Genomic DNA, 20,685 nt, shown 5'->3' on the forward strand with positions numbered 1-20,685 from the left:
GCACACTGATTTGCTTGCTCTGCTAGACTGCATCGAAGGCTGTGCTTCAGTGCTTCACTTCCCGCCTGTCCCTGAGTGCTCCATGGATGGCATCTGGAGATTTGACAAATTTCCCAAGATCTATTAAAGCTGTCAGCTTCTCAGGTGTCCAGGAACCCACAAACTCTAGAGGACATTCCAAGGCATGTGAGAGGCACATGTTGGTATCACAAGCTGTTTGGGCATCTCAAGGGTACTTTCCTTGCCTGCAGATGGAAGTGTTAACTGAATGGATCACAGGACTTGGCTTATTTCATGGAGTTGCTTGGAGTTTCCCTTGTGTAGCCAGAAGGATCATTTAGCTGGGAGTCTTTGAAATGTAGTGGGTTTGGAATTAGTAGAAAGTCTGTCCTTTAAATCATTTGGTGAGCACACCTCATTTATCATGCCATCTCTGATCCATAGCACAGAGCAGCCTCATTTCCTGCGAACTAGCACGCCCTTCTCTTTTGGGGGTGTGGGACAGAAATATCTATGCTCAAATTGCTGCTGCTGCTCTGTTGGCTTTTTCACCTTAAACCCCAGCAAATACTCTTCAGGATACATCACGGGAACTGTCTGTTTGTTCCGAGTGCACAAACATGCTGGTCCATCAACAGGGCTTTTGGGTCAGCCCTACTCTGAACCGCTAAGTTCGTACGGTAACACAAAATCATACCAAAGCATCAGTCGATTTTGAAACATAACAGTAAAGGGAAGGAGACCTCCCTCTCCGCAGCTCCTTCCACCTTTGTGCGAAGATGGTGCCTGCCAGAGTCCGATTCTCGGTACTCGGTACCTAACACAGCACAAGCTGGCCCCAGGGCCGCCGCCTGTCCCGTTACCGGGAGCTGCAGGGAGGCCCCTGCCCACAGCCCACCAGAGGGGCTCCAGAAGCCGAGGCGGCTGGCCCTAGTCCATCCCGAGCCGCCCGCTACCGGCCTCTCCTCCCGCCCGCATCCCCCAGCGCCCTCTCAGCCCGTCCGTCGGTCGTGCTCTTGCTCTCCCAGGGGAACCAGGAGCGGGTCGATGGAGCTCGGCGCTCGCTTGGCCATGCCTGCTGCCCTGGGGAAGGGCGGGCCCGAGCCTGTCCAATGCCTTTCCCGCCTCGAGCGCGCCGCGCGCGAAGCCTTCCGCGCGCGGGACGTTACCGGTCTGGCTTTGCCCATCCCCGTGAGGCGATGGTGAGTGCGGGGCGGGCGGGGGGCGCCGGGCGCCGGGGCGGGGCCACATCTGGCCTGCTCTGTGGGGTTGTGTGGTACCCCCAACCCCGCCGCTCCGTTAGTGTGTGTGTGCGAGCTGTGCCTCTCTTCCAGAGGAGGAGCCTTGCCCCCAGCCAGTTGGCCAAGAGGAAGGCGGGCGACGAGGAGGAGGACTGGCATCCCCCAACGGTGAGGGAAGGGCCCCAGGATGTGGCGGCCTCGGTGGGGTGGCTTCGCCTAGGCGAGGTTGGTTTGGGCTCGGCCCCGTGTGCCGTCCCAGCATCTCCAACTACGGGCCCCTGCCCCTGGGGGCGCGGGGAGGCGGCGGACTCACTGCTTCCCTGGTGCCTGACTGGAGGCTGTTCTTGTTCCATTCTTCTGGGGATTGAGGATCAAGCCCGAAGTTTATGATCTTTTAACCAGTTGGGAGAAAACTTGTGTCTGGGCAATTAGTTGGTAGGAACATCGTCTTTGTATAGATGATGCTTTGTGGTTATGGAAAAAACTATCCCTGGAAGAGCTTTCAAGCGTTTTGCAAGAGGTCTGGTCATTAGAAATAGGTAGATGTTTAAAGCAAAACAGAAAGTTAAGATGCTATTCTGTTCTATGTCATGTGTCAAAGAATCTTGCCCAATGCTTTCTGTGCCAGCAGGTGGTTAAAACCGTGTCTCCATCTGAACGGGACTGTGTTAAATCAAGAAACAGATACTGACTTGTTTATCTTCATGCCTATCTAAGTGTATGAAATTAAATTTTAGTGTGAGGTCTTTCACCTGCGTCACAACAGATGTTGTGGGAGCCTCTGGGGACTTTTATGTAGTTTGTTCCGTGCTACTGACACATCCTTTTTTTGGCGTGTGCCTTCCTTTTTAGGGAGGGGAGGCACAAATCTTAGTACTGGCTAGCCTGTTCTTTTACAGATTGGAAGGTGGTGGTTGTTATTTTTGTAATTAGAAAATTTTAGCCCTTGTGCAGGTTAAACTTTAGGGCGTGGTGTCCTTGGTGGTGTTGCTGGTGCTGTCCTTTGGCTGTGGGGGTGAGTAATGATTGTGTCTCTTCAGTGACACCCAGCTGGCTGGGTAGATTGTTTGTGTGGTTAGGTGCTTACTGAGTGTGACAGGGATGCATCTATCTTCTGGTCTCACCAGCTGCCCCTGAGTTGTTTTGATTGTGTTTTTCAGACTCGGAAGAGACAGAAGCCTGTCAGTGAGACAGAGAGTGGAGAATGTTACAGATCACCTTTCCGGAAACCCTTGGTTCAGCTGACCAACAGACCTCACTGCCTGGATAGCACTCAACATGTAAGTGGGAGTCCAGATGTTTTCACAGACACATTTAATGTTATGGAAGTGTTATGGAAATGCCACAGACAGATCCTTTAGTACACATCTTTTGCTAGCACCAGTCATTTAATGTTCAAGATGTAGGGAAAGTACTTTCTATAATGGAAAACCTGAATAAGAGAGTTCTTTGAGTTCTAGGTGAAAGACAGTGCCCAGGAACATGGGTAGCTTCCCACATAGATGGCTTGAGTGCTGTCTGCTTGCCCAGTTCTCTCTGGTCTTCCACTGCTGGAGAGGGTGCTGGACTGGCTGGGTGCTCATTTGTCCAGAATGGGTATTCCTGCAGTTGTAACCCAGCTCCTTTACAGGAAGCGAATTACTTGACTGAATTACTAAGTCAGGGGGAAGCAATATTATTTAAATAAGTGAATAATGTCAGTCGATTTAAGAAGATGGGAGTTATGAAAAATCAATTTCGCACATTAGAAAACCCAAAGGAAACTAGGTTTGAAATGCAGAGTTGGTGGGGGCAGTTGTGCTTGAATGGATTCAGTAGAAGGACTCGCAGCACTTAGCAAATTGAATTCTCAAAAATGTCCTGGGCCTGCCTTCTTGAGCAATCTTTGACTTCAGACTTCTTAACCATGTTTTCTTTCTGAATTCCTAGGAGGCTTTTATCCGCAGCATTTTGTCCAAACCCTTCAAGGTCCCTATTCCAAATTATAAAGGTAAGATGACGAGGTTTAAGGACTGTCTGTGTTGACTGACTTGGGTAAAACAGATGATGTTCAGGCCTGTCAGATAGATCTGTGGGGATTATTTGTTTTGGTTTTAGGGCATTTTTTGCATGTGTTCCAGAAATCCTGGCTTAGTTTTGAAAGAAAAATGCTGGCACATTAGCAAAGTCTTCATATTTCTTAGTAGTGTTTAGTTTGGATAATCCTTCATCTCAGAATTGGATTTTGTGTTTTTACTGCTATGTATTTGATGTAGTGCCAGACGACTGTACACCCTGCTGCAAATACAAAGGCAAGATGAGTTCCAAACGATAAAGGTTTACCATCTAAATGATACTAACAGACGGAAGGCTTGAAAAAGATAGCATGTGCCAGTTTTCTTTTTACTTGGCTTGGTGTGTTCAGTCTCAAGGTGATCTTCAAAGGAAGACAGTTTTGAAGTTCAAAGCCTTGACTGGTTTGAATCAGTGAAGCACAAGATTTCAGAAACAAATGGGCCTGTTCCTGTCCCCTTCTTCCTTTTCACCTTCCAGCTGAAAAATTCAAATGCAGATCAGCCAGTTTCACTCAACCTTTAGATATAAAAATAAGTCTGTAAGCAGACACTGACTATGAAATGAGAAACCTCAAAAGAGTGTTAACAAAGTTAGGCTGTAGAAAAACAGATTTGTCAGGAGACTGAAACAGAACTGTGACTGGGGAAGCTGCTTTATGTGACTGTTACTTTCCTCTTAATTGGGAGATGAGACTATTTAAAGTGCTTTTTTCTTGGTGTGTGTGCACAATTGCCCCAGCTTGTGAAACACTCTGGTTTTGCAAAGAGCTTTAGCAAGCAGTCTGCAAATTGACCCTGCTTGAATCTTTCCCAAGCAGAATCAGTCCTGGGAGGACAGTTGCCTGAGTTTTGGTGGGGAAAGGGATTTCTGTGTGTGCTTTTTTTATGTTCATCCCCATTCCAAAACTGTGGCATCAAAATATAATATTAGGGAAAGGGACTCATGCTTGGTTTCTACTTTTCACAGAAACTGGCTCCAAGGTCAAACATCTACTGTTGCTCAGCACAGAGAAAATAATACCTTAGAGTAGGTAATTGCAATATGGTGCTAACAATGATACTGTAAAACTTCATCACTGTTAATGATCAATTCCTGACCTTGCATAAAAGACACAACTCTGGCTAAGTCTGAGGTAGGTGATCCAAAAAGAGGATTTGACCCAGTATGTACTATGTATTTGGGAATATTTTTCTTGACCTGTTGAGGTGTACATTTTGGAACCCTGCTTGTCTTTTAAGAAAACAGAACAGTCTTTGGGTACTAGGAGTAGCTCTGATGACCAGAGATGAGAGAAACATTGTGCCTGTTTATGGTTGGATGCCATTGGAACAGCTCTGGGATGAAGCCATCACTCACCTTGCAGGACATCTTCTGCTGTTGCATGCCAGCATATAAGGCATCTGTTGCACCCAGTTGTGCCCATTTTGGTGCACCCAATGTGGCAGGCAGTGCCTTTGCTCCAACTTTGCCTCTACTCCCTTACTGTATTTTATCCTGCTGTGTGCTGGCAGAGTGCTGCCAAATAACTGCCCTGTGTCAGCTTGCTGTCTGTATGGGTTGTGTCAGCATCTCCACTCCCAACACCCAATTAATTCACTCTTCCTAAACATAATCAGACCCTTCTGTGTCACTTTGCTTTCTTTCAGTAAGAAGTTGTTAAAGCTTTGAGTTGTGCCTTTGTTTGCTTTCAGGGCCACTGGGCTTGCGTGCACTGGGTATCAAACGGGCAGGGCTGAGGAGTCCTCTCCATGACCCCTTTGAGGAAGGAGCTCTGGTTCTGTATGAGCCCCCGCTGCTGAGTGCCCATGACCAGCTGAAAATAGACAAGTGAGTCATCACCTGGCACAAATTCTTCAGCTCTGACTTCCTTGTACATGTAGGTTTATGTGCTTTCTTCCCAAATGTGAGCTAGGGTCTGAATATCAAAACAAGTTTGGTTCAAATATTCTGCCTCTGATTTAGTTTGGGTATGGTAACAATCAAAGGACTGTACCCATGCCAAACTGTTTGTGTTCTTCCACAGTCTGTTTCCTCTCCCACTCATCAAGAACTTAAGCCTGTTGCAGGGAGCTGGCATGCACACATGGAGAGGCTGTTTAGTAAATGTTACGCCTTAGTTGTTAGGAAACATCAGCATCTAGGGACAAACAAAGGGAGGTGACTGACTGTCAAATATTAGGCTGCCTAATGTTTTTTATTCTGCAGTAGTTCTTTTTGTGCTGTAATAACTTTAAAGTGCTGTCATCTGGGTCTTCATAGACAGAAAGGAAGGTTCTTCTCTCCAGTAATGCAGTTACACTGTTGTTATTGAAAGAAGGAAGATAATAATGACTTTGTAATTGTGCCTCTGAACTACATTCTGCCCTTGTTTTAACCACAGCCCAAATACATGGTTTCACTGATGTTTTGTATTGTAGATCAGGTTCTCGTGACTTCATTCTCAACCCTGAATGAGTCCGTTTTTTGCTTTTTCATTGGCAGTTCCTTCCCTCATGCCATTGGAGATTCCTCAGTATAGCAGTGAGACTTAAAAAGCAGAAAGTACCAAACACATGCTGTGCTGAGTTCATTAATCACACTGTCTTCTTCCTTGACTGCCTCCTGCAGGGACAAAGCACCTGTCCATGTTGTGGTGGATCCTGTCCTCAGCCGTGTTTTACGGCCCCATCAGAGAGAAGTAAGTTTCCCATTGGGACCTGAGGGTATGGCTGGAGGACTTGAAGCATTTCAATAAGCTGCAGTTCCTCTTCTGGAATTGCTAGACACCAACTGTGAGGTCTGCCTAGACCTCACAGGCTTAACAATCTGTGACAGCCTTACAGACTCTTGTCTGTTGCAAGTGCAAAGTTAAACATTTGTTTAAAGCGTCCTCTTAGAGGCCTAAATGCTGCAAATATTCTCTGTCCTGTATTAATCAAGAAGATGTGCTGGGAGTAATACAATAGTTGTGTTTGTCCTTAAAGTTGTTGTGGGTAAGAACTTTCTCTTCTTTTGCCTCTGATCTAGCAGGATCAGAGCGCTCCCAGCCTAAACACCATGCTGTCTAATGTGCAGGTGTCTGTGGGGTTGTAGGCCAGGTCAGCTGATAGTGGAAACGGGGTGTTTCTGTGACAGTTGTGCACTGGTTGCACAGGTGTAGAAAAGCACATTGGCTGACTTCTGTGTCGTCATTGACACCTTAGGAAAAGAGCAGATTCTGCAGGGAGATGGGATCTTGCAAAGTCAGGGCTGAAAGTCCAGCCTTACCTTGAAGTCTGAAGATGTAGCTGCATGTGGAAGGCAATGGGATATAGCTGCAATAAATTATTTTGAAGCCCAGTCTTGAGCTGGTTAGGGCAGACTGTCCACCACTGTGTTCTGCTGGTCAGCATAATTAATTTGACCCACTGTTTATGAGCTGGGAAATACTGAAGCTCTTCCTTCTGTTAACATGGTTCCCTCCACAGTGCAGAGTAGATGCCTCTTTTCACTGTGTTTTATTTGGAGGTAGGTGTGAGCTGTCCATGACCTATGTAGACTTGGAATTTGCCAGTGGAGAGTGTCAAAAAGCGTTTTATGTCATAAATAAATGCAACATCACAATATCAAAGCAGTGGGTACTAATCTCCAAATATCTCATGTAGGTATCTGGGCAGTTTAAAGTTCATCACAGATGCAATGTATTATCGTTTAAGCCTAGAGGCAGCAGAGATGGAAGCTGTGATTGCTGATCTTGCAGGCTAAGCAGGTCAAGCTGGATGTGTCCCTGCTTGGGAGATCTTCAAATGGCTCTGAAAGTGCTGTAGGCTGCTCCTGGCTTGTACTTTTATCTCAGAGTTGGTACTGAACCTATGACCCAGTGTAATTCTTGTCTCTGGCTGCATAGCTGGAGGCACTCTGGTTTTGGGTAAGATACTGCCTGGTGATGCTTTTACGAAGTAATGATAATTATGTAGGCACACTTATCTTTTTTTTTTTTTTTGACAGTTAGATATCTGATAAAGCAGTCTCTGTTCTGGTCTGATTAATAAGTCTTTGCTAGCTAAGATTCCTGGGCTGCTTTATTCAGCTGGTGCTCCTAGGCTGTTGTGCATCTTCATTCTCTCTTTGTCGTGTCTTTTGCCCACTTGCTGGGAGGGTACCCAGCTGGATTGCCAGCCAAATGTGCTATTTTTTCAGTAATCTACTTTGTTCAACTGGCTTAAATAAACTTTATTAGCCTGTTGTTGAGGGCCTAAGAAGGAGAAAAAGAAGGACTTGGAAGTTCATGTGAAGGTGCCTCTTCTTCTGGTCCTAGTAGAGCACAGAGGGGTATATCTGTCCAGGTGTGTTTAGGTTGTGTCACTCACTCCCTGCTCCATTGACACAATGCAGGGAGCTTGTAGGTTCCCATCACAATGCCCTGGTTCTCTCTGACTCTATCATCACATGATAGAGGGACATTTTGCAGAGTCTGTCCCTTTTTTCCTTTTTTTTTTTTTTTTTTGTCTGTCTTGATGGTGTGTCAGAGCCTTCTTCCACCATGTGACACAGGCTATAACCTCAGCTCTGTGTCCTCTCTGAAGCTAAATGGCTTTGAACTTTGAGTCCCCAGGTGAGTCATTGTGCTCCTAGGTAGAAGCAATGAGGGATGCTGAGGGTGTTCTGGATGTTAATCAGGCAGCAGAAACAATTCTACTCACTCTGTAATTCTGCATTTTTAAAACTATCTAATTGTGTGTTAAGATGATTAACCTCTTTGTGATTGATAGAAGTTAGCTGATGGCCTGGGCCTATCTAATGCAGAAATTTCTGGGAATTCATGCCAGGAAGCTCGTTATAATTGTGCAGTTAAAATGTAGTAAGATTTCAGGCATTTTACTGGTGCCTGGCACCAGTAATGCTGTTCAAACCAGATGTGGCTGCATTCTAGATGTGTCTCAGGTGATTTCCCTCTGCCTCATTAGAACACTGCATGTCCCCTGGGATGTGCTACACAGATTTGCTGTTTGTTGTAGTATCTGTCCTGTGCATTGTGGTAATTAAATTGTAATGGAGTTGTCATCCTGCTGATGTCCCTTTCCTGCTCTGAGAGAACGATTTTTTGGCAGGGAGTGAAATTCCTCTGGGAATGTGTGACAAGCCGGCGGATCCCTGGGAGTCATGGCTGTATCATGGCAGATGAGATGGGGCTGGGCAAAACCCTGCAGTGCATCACACTCATGTGGACTCTCCTCCGGCAAAGTCCAGACTGCAAGCCTGAAATCGAGAAAGCCATGGTGGTGTCTCCCTCCAGCCTGGTGAGAAACTGGTACAATGAAGTAGAGAAATGGCTGGGGGGAAGGATCCAGCCACTGGCCATTGATGGAGGCTCCAAAGAAGAGATTGACCGTAAACTAGGTACAGAAATACTTGCAAACTGTGTGGTTGGCTGGCTTGGGTCAAAGTCTTGCAGTGGAGGAAGGCTGTAGCAGCTGATGTGAACATCTGTGAGCTGTCATTAGAATCATGGAGACTGATGAAAATCTTCCACTAATATGTTTAGATCAGGCCCTTGCATGTTTGGTAATGGTTGAGCTTTTGGAACAATCTTGGTCCAGTCATGTGCTTAAATCAGGGCAGTCGCAGTGTCTCTTCTTTGCTCCAGCCAGGAGCCAGGGGAGGAGTTGGGAGGGGGTCAGAAATGGGAGCAATTTTGGGGAAAGGAGCATGAATACACATAGGTGGAAGAGATGCCACAGAGTAATTGAAACAGGTTTTCCTAGATTTTTAAGGCAAAAATTTTTACTACAAAGTTGCTATTAGTTTTCCTTATCCCTCTTTTTTTTCTTTCCTCCCTTTCCATCTGCAGTTGGCTTTATGAACCAGCATGGCCTGCGAGTGCCTTCACCCATCCTGATCATCTCCTATGAGACCTTCCGACTCCATGCCGAGGCATTACAGAAGGGCAGTGTTGGGCTTGTCATCTGTGATGAGGTACAGGAGAGTCTTTAGGAAAAATCTGTTCCTGATTATTTTCTTGAGATCCCGGCAAGACCAGCTCTGCTTTCTTAGAAGGAAGGAGGGCAAGGTTTAGCTGTGGACAGGACCCATTCTGGTGTTTGAGAGGCTCTTGGTAATTGGCGTATCCATACTTCGTGAGCTTCAACAAGGGAGAGTTTTCAGGAGCTGAGATATGACTGTGATCACCTTGTAGGTCCCTAGCAGGCTGGGGACACCTACTAGGTCTCTCTCAATATGAAATATATAGCAAAATGGAGGTCCATTGCCTGTCTCTGACTCTGAAAGAGGCCTTACTCTGTCAGGGTGGTAGTGTCCTAGCTCACTCCTCATTATCATTTGTTTGCTAAAGTGAGAAGTATTGTCTGTGTGGCCTGGCTTCATGTTCTGCCCAGTTAATTTTTAACTTGACTCTGTTTTGAGCAATGGATTGCACTGGAGACTCTTGAGGTCTATCCCAACCTAAGTGATTCTGTATTTCAGTATGCTCTTGTGTGTAGTGTGTAGTGTTGGCTGCTGCCAGCTGCTTTATCTGACCATCTTGCTCAGTGCTGTGGAGGAGTTTAAAAAGTACTCCCATGGCAGGACCCTCTTCCTCGCTCTATGGTCACCTGCTTGGGACAGAGGTAGGAGAAGTAAGTGAGAAGTTACCTCACGTGCTGCTCTTTCAAAAGGAGACAGACCTAGCTTCACTCCCTGCCTGCTGACTGATGGACCTAGCCTTGCCAAGCCTGTGTTGTCAAGCTCTGCTTTTACACGGCTGAAATGAAGTTATTTTTTCATTTAGTGTTCCCTATTTGTGGTTATAGATTGTGAGAGCCAGAGGTGCTCTGAAGGACAAAACCAAAACCAGTGCCCTCTGCTTCCTTGAAACGATCAAGCTGGAGGCCTCAGCCACTGCTGAGATGTCCTCTGCTGCCATGTAGAGGATTTCTTAAATAGCGGTGCCACCCAGTGGTTTGGGTTTGCATGTGCTAGAGCAGTTCGGAGGGGAGCTTAAAGAGACTGAGCATCCTTACAAGTGTAGCTCCCATCTACCGAGTCCATGACTGCCCACACCTCTCAGTGCCTCAGGGATGGGACCAGCACCTGGGGATGCTGGGAATGCAGGTTCCTATGTTCCCAGTAAATACTCAGCTCTACCAGTGGTCTGGCATTTGTAAAAAGCATCTCATCACTGATGCTTTGTCCTACTTCATGGCACTCAGATGCTAATAAAGTGGCTTTCCCCAGGAATGGTAAATGGGGCCTATATTCAGATCACCCCTGTAAGAGGTGCAGAACCTCTTTTTATTAGTGTGCAAAGGCCTAGCAATCCTGGGTATATAGGCTGTGATCTTGACCTTGGGTGATGCCATGTTACTGGTTAGGAGCTCAGTGCCTACTTACTGTTGGTAGCTGAAAATGTCCTTGTCTTTGAACAAGAAACAGTTCTACCCTGTGGTGGTTGTCATTTTCATGGTATGGTCTCTTGGGTGTGACTCAGATGTTCTTGGTCTGGGAAGCTTGTAATGTCATGTTTGCTCACCGAATGGCTTCAGGTTTCCCACCAGTTTCTTACCTTTGAAAGAAGTCTTTTGCAACACATACAGCCCTTAGCCCAAAACCAGGGATGGGAGAAGTGGTGAGCTGCCTTGTGGGAGATAGAACATGTCAATGTTGATGAGGATCTCCAAGCTACTTCTCATCAAAGCCTTGTTATCAGCCTCATTGACTCATGCCTTTTTTTTTCCCCAAAGGGCCATAGACTGAAGAACTCTGAAAACCAAACATACCAGGCTCTCAACAGTTTAAATACACCTCGCCGAGTCCTTATCTCAGGCACCCCCATTCAGAATGACCTGCTTGAATATTTCAGCCTGGTGCACTTTGTCAACTCAGGCATCCTAGGTAAGAGATGAATGTGGGAGAATTATGAGGGAGGAGAAAGTGGCTGGCAAGGCCTTCCCTACCTGCCAGTGCCAGCAAAGGCAGCAGCCAAGACATTAGTGAGAAGAAAGGTCATGTACAGGTTGGACACTTACTCTCCTTCAGCTTATATCCAGAAAGTCTGTATCAGGATCTGTTCTAAAGTCTATTATCAGAGGTCTGTTTCAAGGAAATAATGAAGTACAGCAGTCTATCAGGTATTTTGGAAGGGGGATTAATGTGGGTAAAATGAATATAGGACTCTCAGTACTATATGGCTGATCTTGTGTAGCTATACTGGTCAGTCAAAATATTTACCTAGGCTAGGAATTTCTCTGACAATAAGACCTTGGAGATACTGCAGGAGCTGCTGGGCAGGAAGAGCCAGCTAGTAATGGTACTTCTCACAACACTCCTAGGTTATAGCAAATTCAGAGTGATTTGCCAGGAATGATACCTTTGTAAGAAAGGCTCTGTGGAGAGCAGGGTTTGACATGACACACTCTCTGTGTTGAATACAGAGGCAGCTTGGGAGACAGCTTTTCCCTGCTCTCTCTTGTGTGTCCATCTGAAACAGGAGACTGAAGTGACTGCAGGATGGAATGCTGTACCTTGTGGCAGAGTAGGCAACAGAACCCCAATTTCTGTCAGTCTGCCATCCCACTTCCAGATAATCCAAGAGAAATATCTGGCATTTGAAATTAAGGCAAAGGAAGCCTGTGAATATGGGGCTGGCTTCCTCTGAGATAGAAAAGAGTCTGGACAAGAGATTAGTGTGAGTTTTCAGAATCAATTGCAGGTAGTGGACTCTGACTCCTGGGTTCTGTTTATGTCTGCAAGATCTGTTTTAATTTTAAAAGCAAAGTAGTCATTGCATCCTCTCCTGCATCACTGGGTTGGGAGCAGGTCTGCTGTTTTCCAGTGTGGAGCAGCTTGTCTTTGTCAAGAGAGGTCATTTTTTCTATTGAGGAATGAAAATACACCAATCTGTAAATCATTTCCTTGTTACTCTAACTTGTCACCCGTGTTTGTCTCAAGATTGCTTAGCATCCAGTCCAAGAGGCTTCTCATTAATTCTAGTGCATGCACAACTCTAGTTAAATGTCATTCATCAGATTCTTAGTCTTACAGGCAGCATTTGGACCGTACATTTTTCTTTTCAGCTGTTCTGCCCCCAGGATTTCTCAAGGAAAGAATGTGATAAGTGGGGTAGATGTTCTGCAGCTGCTTCAGTGCGCTTCAATGTGCCTATTTTGGGTAGTTATCATAGGGAGCTAATGTGTTGGGTTTTTTTTATCTGCTCCCCTTGACCTGTACTTTGGGTAAGATTAGTCTCCCTGCACAACAAGCTCTGAGATGAGGTTAATGGTGTAACTACTGCCAGCAAAGCTGCACATATGCAGGAGTTATTTTTCCCACTTTCAATTTGTGACTAGTAATAAGCAACTGATTACAGATAATTTTGGATGAGGCACCCAGTGCCTGTGCTGTTGTTTGCAAGGACAAAATTTGGGAGTAAAAGTATAGCAGGAATGTGATCAAAAACAGCACATGGCTGACTGGAATCAGGTTTAACTAAAATTGTATGACCTTTGGCAGTGTATTGTTGTTGAAGTACAGGATGATTTTCTGTTGTAGATTTGCCTGCCTTGTTTGAATCTTTCCTGGCTAGAAAGGAAAACAAATCATACCAGTGGGGAGTGAGAGTTTGTTTTATCTGCTGGGCCCCTTGCTTGTGATGTGGTAACTGGGACTGTGGGGTACTGATCAGAGGTCATTTGGTAGTAGTTGTCACTTCTTTGGTTCTGTTTTGTACAGGGACTGCACAGGAATTTAAAAGACATTTTGAAATTCCCATCTTGAAAGGAAGAGATGCAGATGCAAGTGAAGCTGAGCGACAGAAAGGAGAAGAGAGGCTTAAAGAGCTGATCAGCATTGTGAACAGGTGAACTTCATTCCTCTTCTCTTTGCAGAGCTGTTGCATAATCCCTTGGTGAACACTGATATCTTTCCAAATTACAGTTGTAGCTGTAATGAATTCTCTTGCCACTTAATGTCTTTTCAGCAAGTGATTGTGCAAGTATTTATTGCCTAAGATATCTACATCTTAATGTAGCTTTAGGCTGAAAGATAGCACATTGACATGGCAAAGTTAGCTGCAGTCACCCCCAAGCAAATGTACTCAGGTACTGAATCATGATTTGACTCTTCTGTTTCTGTTTTCTCTTAGGATCTGAATAGTCAGGCAGCATCCTTTTGTCTGCCTCAATGTAATTACAGTGTAAACTGGGTCAGACTTGAGAGGCATCCAGCCCAGATCTTGAGTGGCAGACAGAGAGAGTATAAGAAATGTCACTCAGTTCTGCTGTTTATTGCACAAGTCACAAGAGTCCAGCTCACACTTCTGTTGCTCTGTCAGTTCTATAGAGCTAATAAGATTAGACTGCTAGTGTCAGAGATGTCACTTGGTCCCCAAGAAGCACCTCTATGATACAAAATGCTGTCTTATTTCTTTTTGGTTGATTTTTGGCATTTGTTTAAACCTGGTTTCTTTTCCTCTCATGAATACAACTAATTTATCCACATCTGCTGGCAGGTGCTTGTTCCTTGTTAACAACTGTTAATAGAGACTCTTGAATTCTCAGCATTGCTTGTATCTTTGTTTCTTTATTTTTTTCATCTGAGCTTTTGCAGTTGTCACAAATACAATCCTGCAGTTCATAGTCGTGGTAAATTAAATTTCACTCTGAGTACAGCCTCTCTGTAGAAACAGCCCTGGGCTTGACTCAGGTTGGCTTGCAGAAGCCTAATGGAAAGGACAAAGTTGAGAAGAGCTTATTACTTCTTGAGATGCATTTGTTTATTTTTCTAGTTGATGGAAAAGAGGTATAAAAGTGTTTCAGGAATGCTTGTGCGTGGGTACATTGCCTTTTGTGTCCTTTACTGTGTACAGTTGTGATACAGAAATAGGGAAGATGAATCACATAGGTAGTAACAGATAAATCGTGAATTTGGTAGGCATTTTAAATGGGACAGTGATACAAAGACATGTGGAATCCTAGGTGTAAGGCTGGAAGGGCCCTGGAGAAGGTGTCCAAGACATTTTACTGTCTTAAGATAGAAGGTGTTGGATCTGAAGCATCCCCTACTTAACCCCCACACAGCACTGAAGACCTTACAAATTTCCCAGGACACCTTTTCCAGGGCATCACTGTCTTTGCACTTAGAAAATGCTCTTAATGTGTAACATAAATCTTCCTTATTGCAGCTTAAGCCTGTTACTTTTCATCCTACTGCTTATGGATTTGGAGACCAGATTATGCCTTTCTTTAACAGCCTTTGACAGATTTTGGGGCTGTCATATATCCTTGCTGTTTTTCTTCTGTAGGTTTCATAACATATTTTTGATGTTTCCTGGCAGAACTGGGTTTCTGCACCTCTTTCTTATTCTGGTTTGTCAGTTCAGTGCTTTCTCTTGTCCATTCTACCTTTTCTGAAGTGTGGTAGAACTGCCCCATGGGGAATTTCTAGAGCCCCAAACGATAACGCCCTTTGCTGAAATCTTGGGCCTGACAATGAACTGACCTTGACTGAGGATGGAGACTAAATTATTACATGGGGAGCTGCCTGCTTGTACTTTGAGTTGTGTTTGTAGTGTGGTTAAATCCTGTCCTTGGTGGGTGTCCATGCTACATTTTGAGCATGCTGTTGGTAGTCTGAGGAAGAGTTGAATTTCTCTCATGAGGTACAGGGCTCTGTTAGGTGGAGTTATGCCTGATCCCTCCAAATCTAATGAACCAAATTAGGAAGCCTGACAAAGACAGTGGGTTATATGGGGATGATGGAACCTCCTAGCATGTCTTTGAGTGGATGGTGGGTGTCTGGCCTTTACCATGTGTTGAAAAGTCACAGATTTTGGAAGGTAAGATATCAAAGGGACTTTGTGTTGAGCTTGTGAGAAGTGACAGTGATAAAACGGGTTTGATGTCATCCAAGCATCTGAATTTAATTTCCCTCCCTGCAGGTGTTTAATCCGCAGAACTTCAGACATCCTGTCCAAATACCTGCCGGTGAAGATTGAGCAGGTGGTCTGCTGCAGGTACCAGAAAGCACATACTCTGCTTGGGAAATGGGAGCAACAAAAGGAAGGATTGAAAATTTGCAGAAAGCCCTTCAGTGCTTATGATGACTACTTCTCTCTAGAACTGAAATTGTAGCCATTGCCAGTATGTTGCTTTCCCTCCTGAAACAGGGATGGACAACTCACAAGCGGTGTTTTTGCCAGCCAGCTGCTGTGCGCCGGGCAGCTGTGTGTAGCAGAGCTCTGGGCCATGCAAAGTATCTGTAAGCTTCTATCCCAGCTTTTGACTGAGATATTAGTGCTCTGCTATCAGCCTTAAAGGCAGTTCTAGGCTGTGCTGTAGCTAAAAAACAATAAAGGGGTGTGTAGATGGAGGAGGAAGGATGGATGGGGTTGGTTTGAGCACAGAATGAGGCTGAAGAGCTTTTGTTATGTTTCAGGCTGACACCTCTGCAGGCTGAGCTGTACAAGAACTTCCTGAAACAAGCTAAGCCAGTGGAGGAACTGAAGGAGGGCAAAATCAGTGTGTCCTCTCTCTCTTCCATCACTTCCTTGAAGAAGCTCTGCAATCGTGAGTTGTTCCACTGCTGCAACATGTTTGGGTTTTGTGCTGTTCCTGGGGATTGTTTGGGTCTGTTGTGCTCTTCACAGTCTCTGAACTCTGTTCGTTCTTCAGACCCTGCTCTTATCCATGATAAGTGTGTGGAAGAGGAAGAAGGTTTTATGGGAGCCCTGGACTTGTTCCCTGCTGGCTACAGCACCAAATCTGTGGAGCCCCAGCTTTCAGGTACTGTGGAACTCAACAGCACAAATGTGCTGCCTAATGCAAGGAGCCATGAGACGATATTTATCATCTCATTTTATTGAGTGCCCCTCCAAGGGCTGGAATTTGGGAACTTCTAACTTTGTTCTTTATTTTTCTCCAGGAAAGATGCTGGTTCTGGACTACATCCTTGCTGTTACAAAAAGCACCAGTAATGACAAGGTGGTTTTAGTATCTAACTACACTCAGACACTAGACCTATTTGAAAAGCTCTGCAGGAACAGAAGGTTTGTCTTTAGGCTTCATTTGTTTAATCCTTCAAGACTGTACTTGGAGCCTATGTTGTAAAAGAAACTGGCTATTTTTAAAGTTTCTATCAGCAGGAACTTATGATCTGGTTTTTACCTCAGATGTTCCTGAATTGGAACTAACGTGGCTTGTACTTTGGCTACTGGGGTCACTCAGCTGAAAAGCTCTGGCCCTCTGCAAAAGCTCCAAAAACCCAGGTTCTTGTTACATAGATGTTAGTGAAGGATTTTGCTCTTTCATGTAGGGTGCTGTAAAGGTCTCTGCACCCTGGCTGCAGTGAGTGCTGTATGTTGTAGGTATTTATATGTCCGTCTGGATGGCACCATGTCCATTAAAAAGAGAGCAAAGATTGTGGAGAGATTCAACAGCCCCTCGGTGAGTAGAACCTGCTGGGTGCGAGCAGCTCCCCTGCCGGTTCTGAACGGCGTGAGTAAGACTGTGGTTGCCTCTGTAGTTTCATCCAAGCCTTCCTTTCTCCACAGAGCCCTGAGTTTATCTTCATGTTAAGCAGCAAAGCAGGTGGCTGTGGTTTGAATTTGATCGGGGCTAACAGACTGGTTATGTTCGATCCAGACTGGAATCCAGCCAACGATGAGCAGGCCATGGCTCGTGTGTGGCGGGATGGCCAGAAGAAGACCTGCTACATTTATCGACTGCTTTCAGTGAGTCTTGATCCTCTCACCTCCTCAACCTGGGAGTTCTTGGTACAAGCCTAGGCTGCAGCTGCTGTGATTGGGACTAGCAGGAGAAAAACTCTTTGGTATTGGTTACCAGAATTAATTGGAACTTAATTGCTTCCTACCCTGAGATGCGTTGCCATGGAAAACCATGAAGGTTCAAGCTGGAGGGTCATTACTGCAGGGCTTGGTTTCTAACAGTAAATGACTTCTGAGAAATAGAAACAACTACAGCTTTCCAGATATGATGCTTCTTTGAAGTCATTTTTAGGCATCTGACTTCATTAATTTTGTGGGATGTATGATGCCAAAGTTGCTGTTTCTCAGCCTGGCTGCAGTCAGGCTTGGTTGTGTGTATGTGTGCTTAATAAACAGCTACTGTATTCCCAGAATTACAGCAGCTTTTGGAATGGGGCTGCCAGTTAGCAGGTGGGATAGCTGCTTTGTAGAGGAAAAGCACAGACTGGTTCTTTTGGGCTACTGTACCACTGTGCCCAGCAGTGTCAATTGTGAATACTGCTCAGAAACACCCCTCTCTTCCCTTGTTCACCTTCTCATTAGTTCAGACTGCAGGGATTTGGGGGTTGGAATTTTTTTGTCTGTTTCAGTTTTGGTTTTGTGTGTGTGTGAGCTTGTCTTCCTTGACCAATTACTATTTCACTTTGACAAAACAGATGTTGTTCTTTGCCCATCTCTTCCTTATGGTGTCCCATTTTCATTCTGACCTGGTTGCATCTTTAAGCAGGAAGCATCTTTGCTTTTAGAACTAGGAAACCTGTCTGCAAATCATGACCAATCAATCAGCCCCTCCTTTGTATTACACGTTTGCAAAACAGACATTTTGCTCTTAGGCTTTTGCCTTCAAAATGTAGTGTACTGAGCTTTCTGCACATCTGTTCTAGAAGTAGTCATTTCCCTCCAGACAGTGGCTGTGATTGATCTGTGTGTGGGTGAACCATCAAACACCTGCTGATGCTCATCTCACTCAGGGCTGTTTGTGGGATAGGTTGTGCTTGAGTTTTGGGGTTTTTTTGGTCAGGGAATGGCTGTAGCTGCTCAGCACCTTCCGCTTCCTTACTGTCAGCACAAACTTGTGTGGTGTGTGAGCTTCAGCCACAAGGGGCAGCTCCACTTCTTCTCATCCATGCATCCATTGGATTCACCTCTGTAGCCAGAATGAAAGACAAGAGAAGCGAAGGTGTGTTAGATCAGCAACTAAATAGGACATGGTTGGACTGCAGCTGGTAAAACCTGCCTGTTGTCTGTACTGGTCTGGCAGGGCACCAAGTGGTCCTCACAGCTCACTGACGTTTGATTTGTGACACTTTCCAAAGATACTCCTCCTTTAATGCTACTGTACCAACTGTGCATCATCTTTGACTCTCCTGTAGACAGGGACCATAGAGGAGAAGATATTCCAACGCCAGACCCACAAGAAAGCCCTCAGCAGCTGTGTGGTAGATGAGGAGCAGGACGTAGAAAGGCACTTCTCACTGGGGGAGTTGAAGGAGCTCTTCACATTGAATGAGACCACCACCAGCGACACCCACGACAAGTGAGTATACCAAATGACTGATGTATGGAATCAGCAGAGAAAACCCTCCATAATTTGGTCTCCTGGTTCAGGGGTTCCTCAGGCAGTAGGAGAAAGCTCAGAGAAGGGAAGGCCTCAAGTGTTCTCTTCTGAAGCTATTAACACCTGGAGATGAGCATTTCTTTGCTGTCCTCCCTTTTTGTTGTCAAAGGAAAGCGTGCTGGCTGGACAAGCGAGCAACTGTCTTGTTGGTGCCTGTACTTGGAGGCTATGAAATAACTGCAGATAATAGAAGGACAGAAACTGATCAGAGCTGTTCAAACTGCAGAGCCCCAACTTGGTCTTTTGTTGCTGCTCTAATAGTGGATTGTGATCTCCAAATGCTGAGCTACTTCCATGACTACTCCACCTGCTAAGAATTCATAAGGCCAACCCAAGTGCTGTTCTGGGGACTAAAAGAATCTTCTTCCCCATTGTCTGCCCTTCTCCCTCAGCCCTGAGACCTGTGGTATTGTAGCCACCAGAAAGAGGACAGGGAGTGCAGGAAAATGCTTCACTGAAAGTTAAGACTCTTAGTTCAGGCAAGAAGTGAAGAGGATTAATTTTAAGATGACTCAAACCTTAGCTCTGTGCAGGTACCTTGTCTGCATGGCAAGAAGCTTTGCTGGCAGGGCTGCTGCTTTTTGTCTCCTTATGTGGCAGTTCAGAAGGAGATCTCCAAAAAAGCCTGAGCACAACCTGGTGGCTGTGGTGGGAGCCAGCATAAGCTGGTTTGGAGCATGCTGTGCTCTTGAACTCAGGGAGCTTGGTGCAGTGCTAAGAATGTATTAGCAGTAGGGCTGTCACTTGAGATCTGCTCTAAGCAGCATCCCTCACCTTTCAGGACAAATTCCTCCTGAACTTCCTCTGGTCCTGCTGGACCACTCTGATGTGGTTAAACATGGAGGGGGAGTGCCATTAGAAAGGGAACACCTGGGTTTCCAGATGTGGGCCATTTCTCAGCTGTTGCATATGCCAGAAGCTGGGTAGGCATTTAAACAAAAGGTGGTAGTAATTAATCCTGTCTGAAAATCCAGCTGCCAGTGCTGCAGGTGGAAGGGAGCTAATCCAAATGTCACTGGACTGTATTTTTTAAACCACTAAAGCAGCAGAGGAACTGTGTATTAACTTTGTGCTGTCTCTTTCAGGATCAAGTGTCGACGATGTGTGAACGGCCACCAGGTGCGGCCCCCTCCTGAAGGGTCTGACTGTACCTCTGACCTCTCCCAGTGGAACCACTGTGCTGATAAACGGGGGCTGCAGGACTCTGTGCTGAAGGCTGCATGGGATGCTGCTGTCACCTTCACCTTTCATCATCACTCCCATGAGGAGCAGCGAGGGATTCCCTGACAGGTTACTGTCCCCTGTGGGGGCAAGGGCAGGCTGCCTTGCAGCCTACCCGGCTTTAATCCCTTTCAAGGAAAGGAGAAGTAGGCAGCAGTACATGCTGGACTGTTGTGTGGCTGTGGGGCAGTAGAACAGCATGGTGTCTGAGGGGCTTGAAGGCCCTTGGCATTGGTTAGTGTCTGCAGCAGCAAGAAGTCCATGTCTCTTTCTGTGCTGTGTGCCCTTTGGGAACTTGGAATAAGTGGATGTGTGATCAGATTCAACACTGGTTCTTGTGTTGTTCCTGTCTCTGCCTTCTACTCAGCCAGGTTTTGTTTTCAGTTTGAGTTAAGCTTGCAGTTTTACAGCACTTGATGTGTGCAGCCTTGATTTATTCCTTGACAGCTATGGCTTAGAGCTGCTGATCAGAAACCTGCAGGATCCATTTCTGTTGTGAAATGTGAACCTTGCTGACTACTCGGGAACAAGAGGATTTGCACAAGAGAAAAAAATAATTCAGTTTGTATGCTGAACATCTGGTCAGAAAGATCATGCAGGCACTTAGGAATCAGGATCTAAGGTAACTCCATTTCTAACCCCACTTGCTTTGTTATGGTTAGGATCCCCTGATCTAGCAGAGTGTTTTAATTAGATCACATTACAAGCCAGTAATAAAATTCACACTTTGGTAGATTACAGGTCTTAATTACATTTTTATTATCAAACTGTTACAAAAGAACAAACCCTTGAAGACCTCTGTAAAATGACTGCAGACAGTGGAGAGGGGCAATAGG

At 45.5% G+C, this 20,685-nt stretch overlaps 1 protein-coding gene across 1 annotated transcript; it reads left to right on the forward strand.

Moving 5' to 3' along the window:
* The first annotated feature begins 1,047 nt into the window (after positions 1 to 1,047).
* On the forward strand, positions 1,048 to 19,915 carry RAD54L (RAD54 like). The gene is made up of 18 exons (XM_054384548.1): positions 1,048 to 1,191; positions 1,335 to 1,409; positions 2,402 to 2,521; positions 3,171 to 3,231; positions 4,988 to 5,123; positions 5,904 to 5,973; positions 8,366 to 8,654; positions 9,106 to 9,230; positions 10,994 to 11,144; positions 12,981 to 13,107; positions 15,187 to 15,261; positions 15,684 to 15,814; positions 15,920 to 16,030; positions 16,170 to 16,293; positions 16,612 to 16,690; positions 16,798 to 16,977; positions 18,384 to 18,547; positions 19,714 to 19,915. The coding sequence occupies exons 1-18, from the start codon at positions 1,048 to 1,050 to the stop codon at positions 19,913 to 19,915; spliced, it is 2,364 nt and encodes a 787-aa protein (XP_054240523.1).
* Positions 19,916 to 20,685: the final 770 nt, after the last annotated feature.

The sequence above is a fragment of the Indicator indicator genome, chromosome 10 (genome assembly GCF_027791375.1).
Source record: "Indicator indicator isolate 239-I01 chromosome 10, UM_Iind_1.1, whole genome shotgun sequence".
In the NCBI taxonomy this organism is placed as follows: Eukaryota; Metazoa; Chordata; class Aves; order Piciformes; family Indicatoridae; genus Indicator; species Indicator indicator.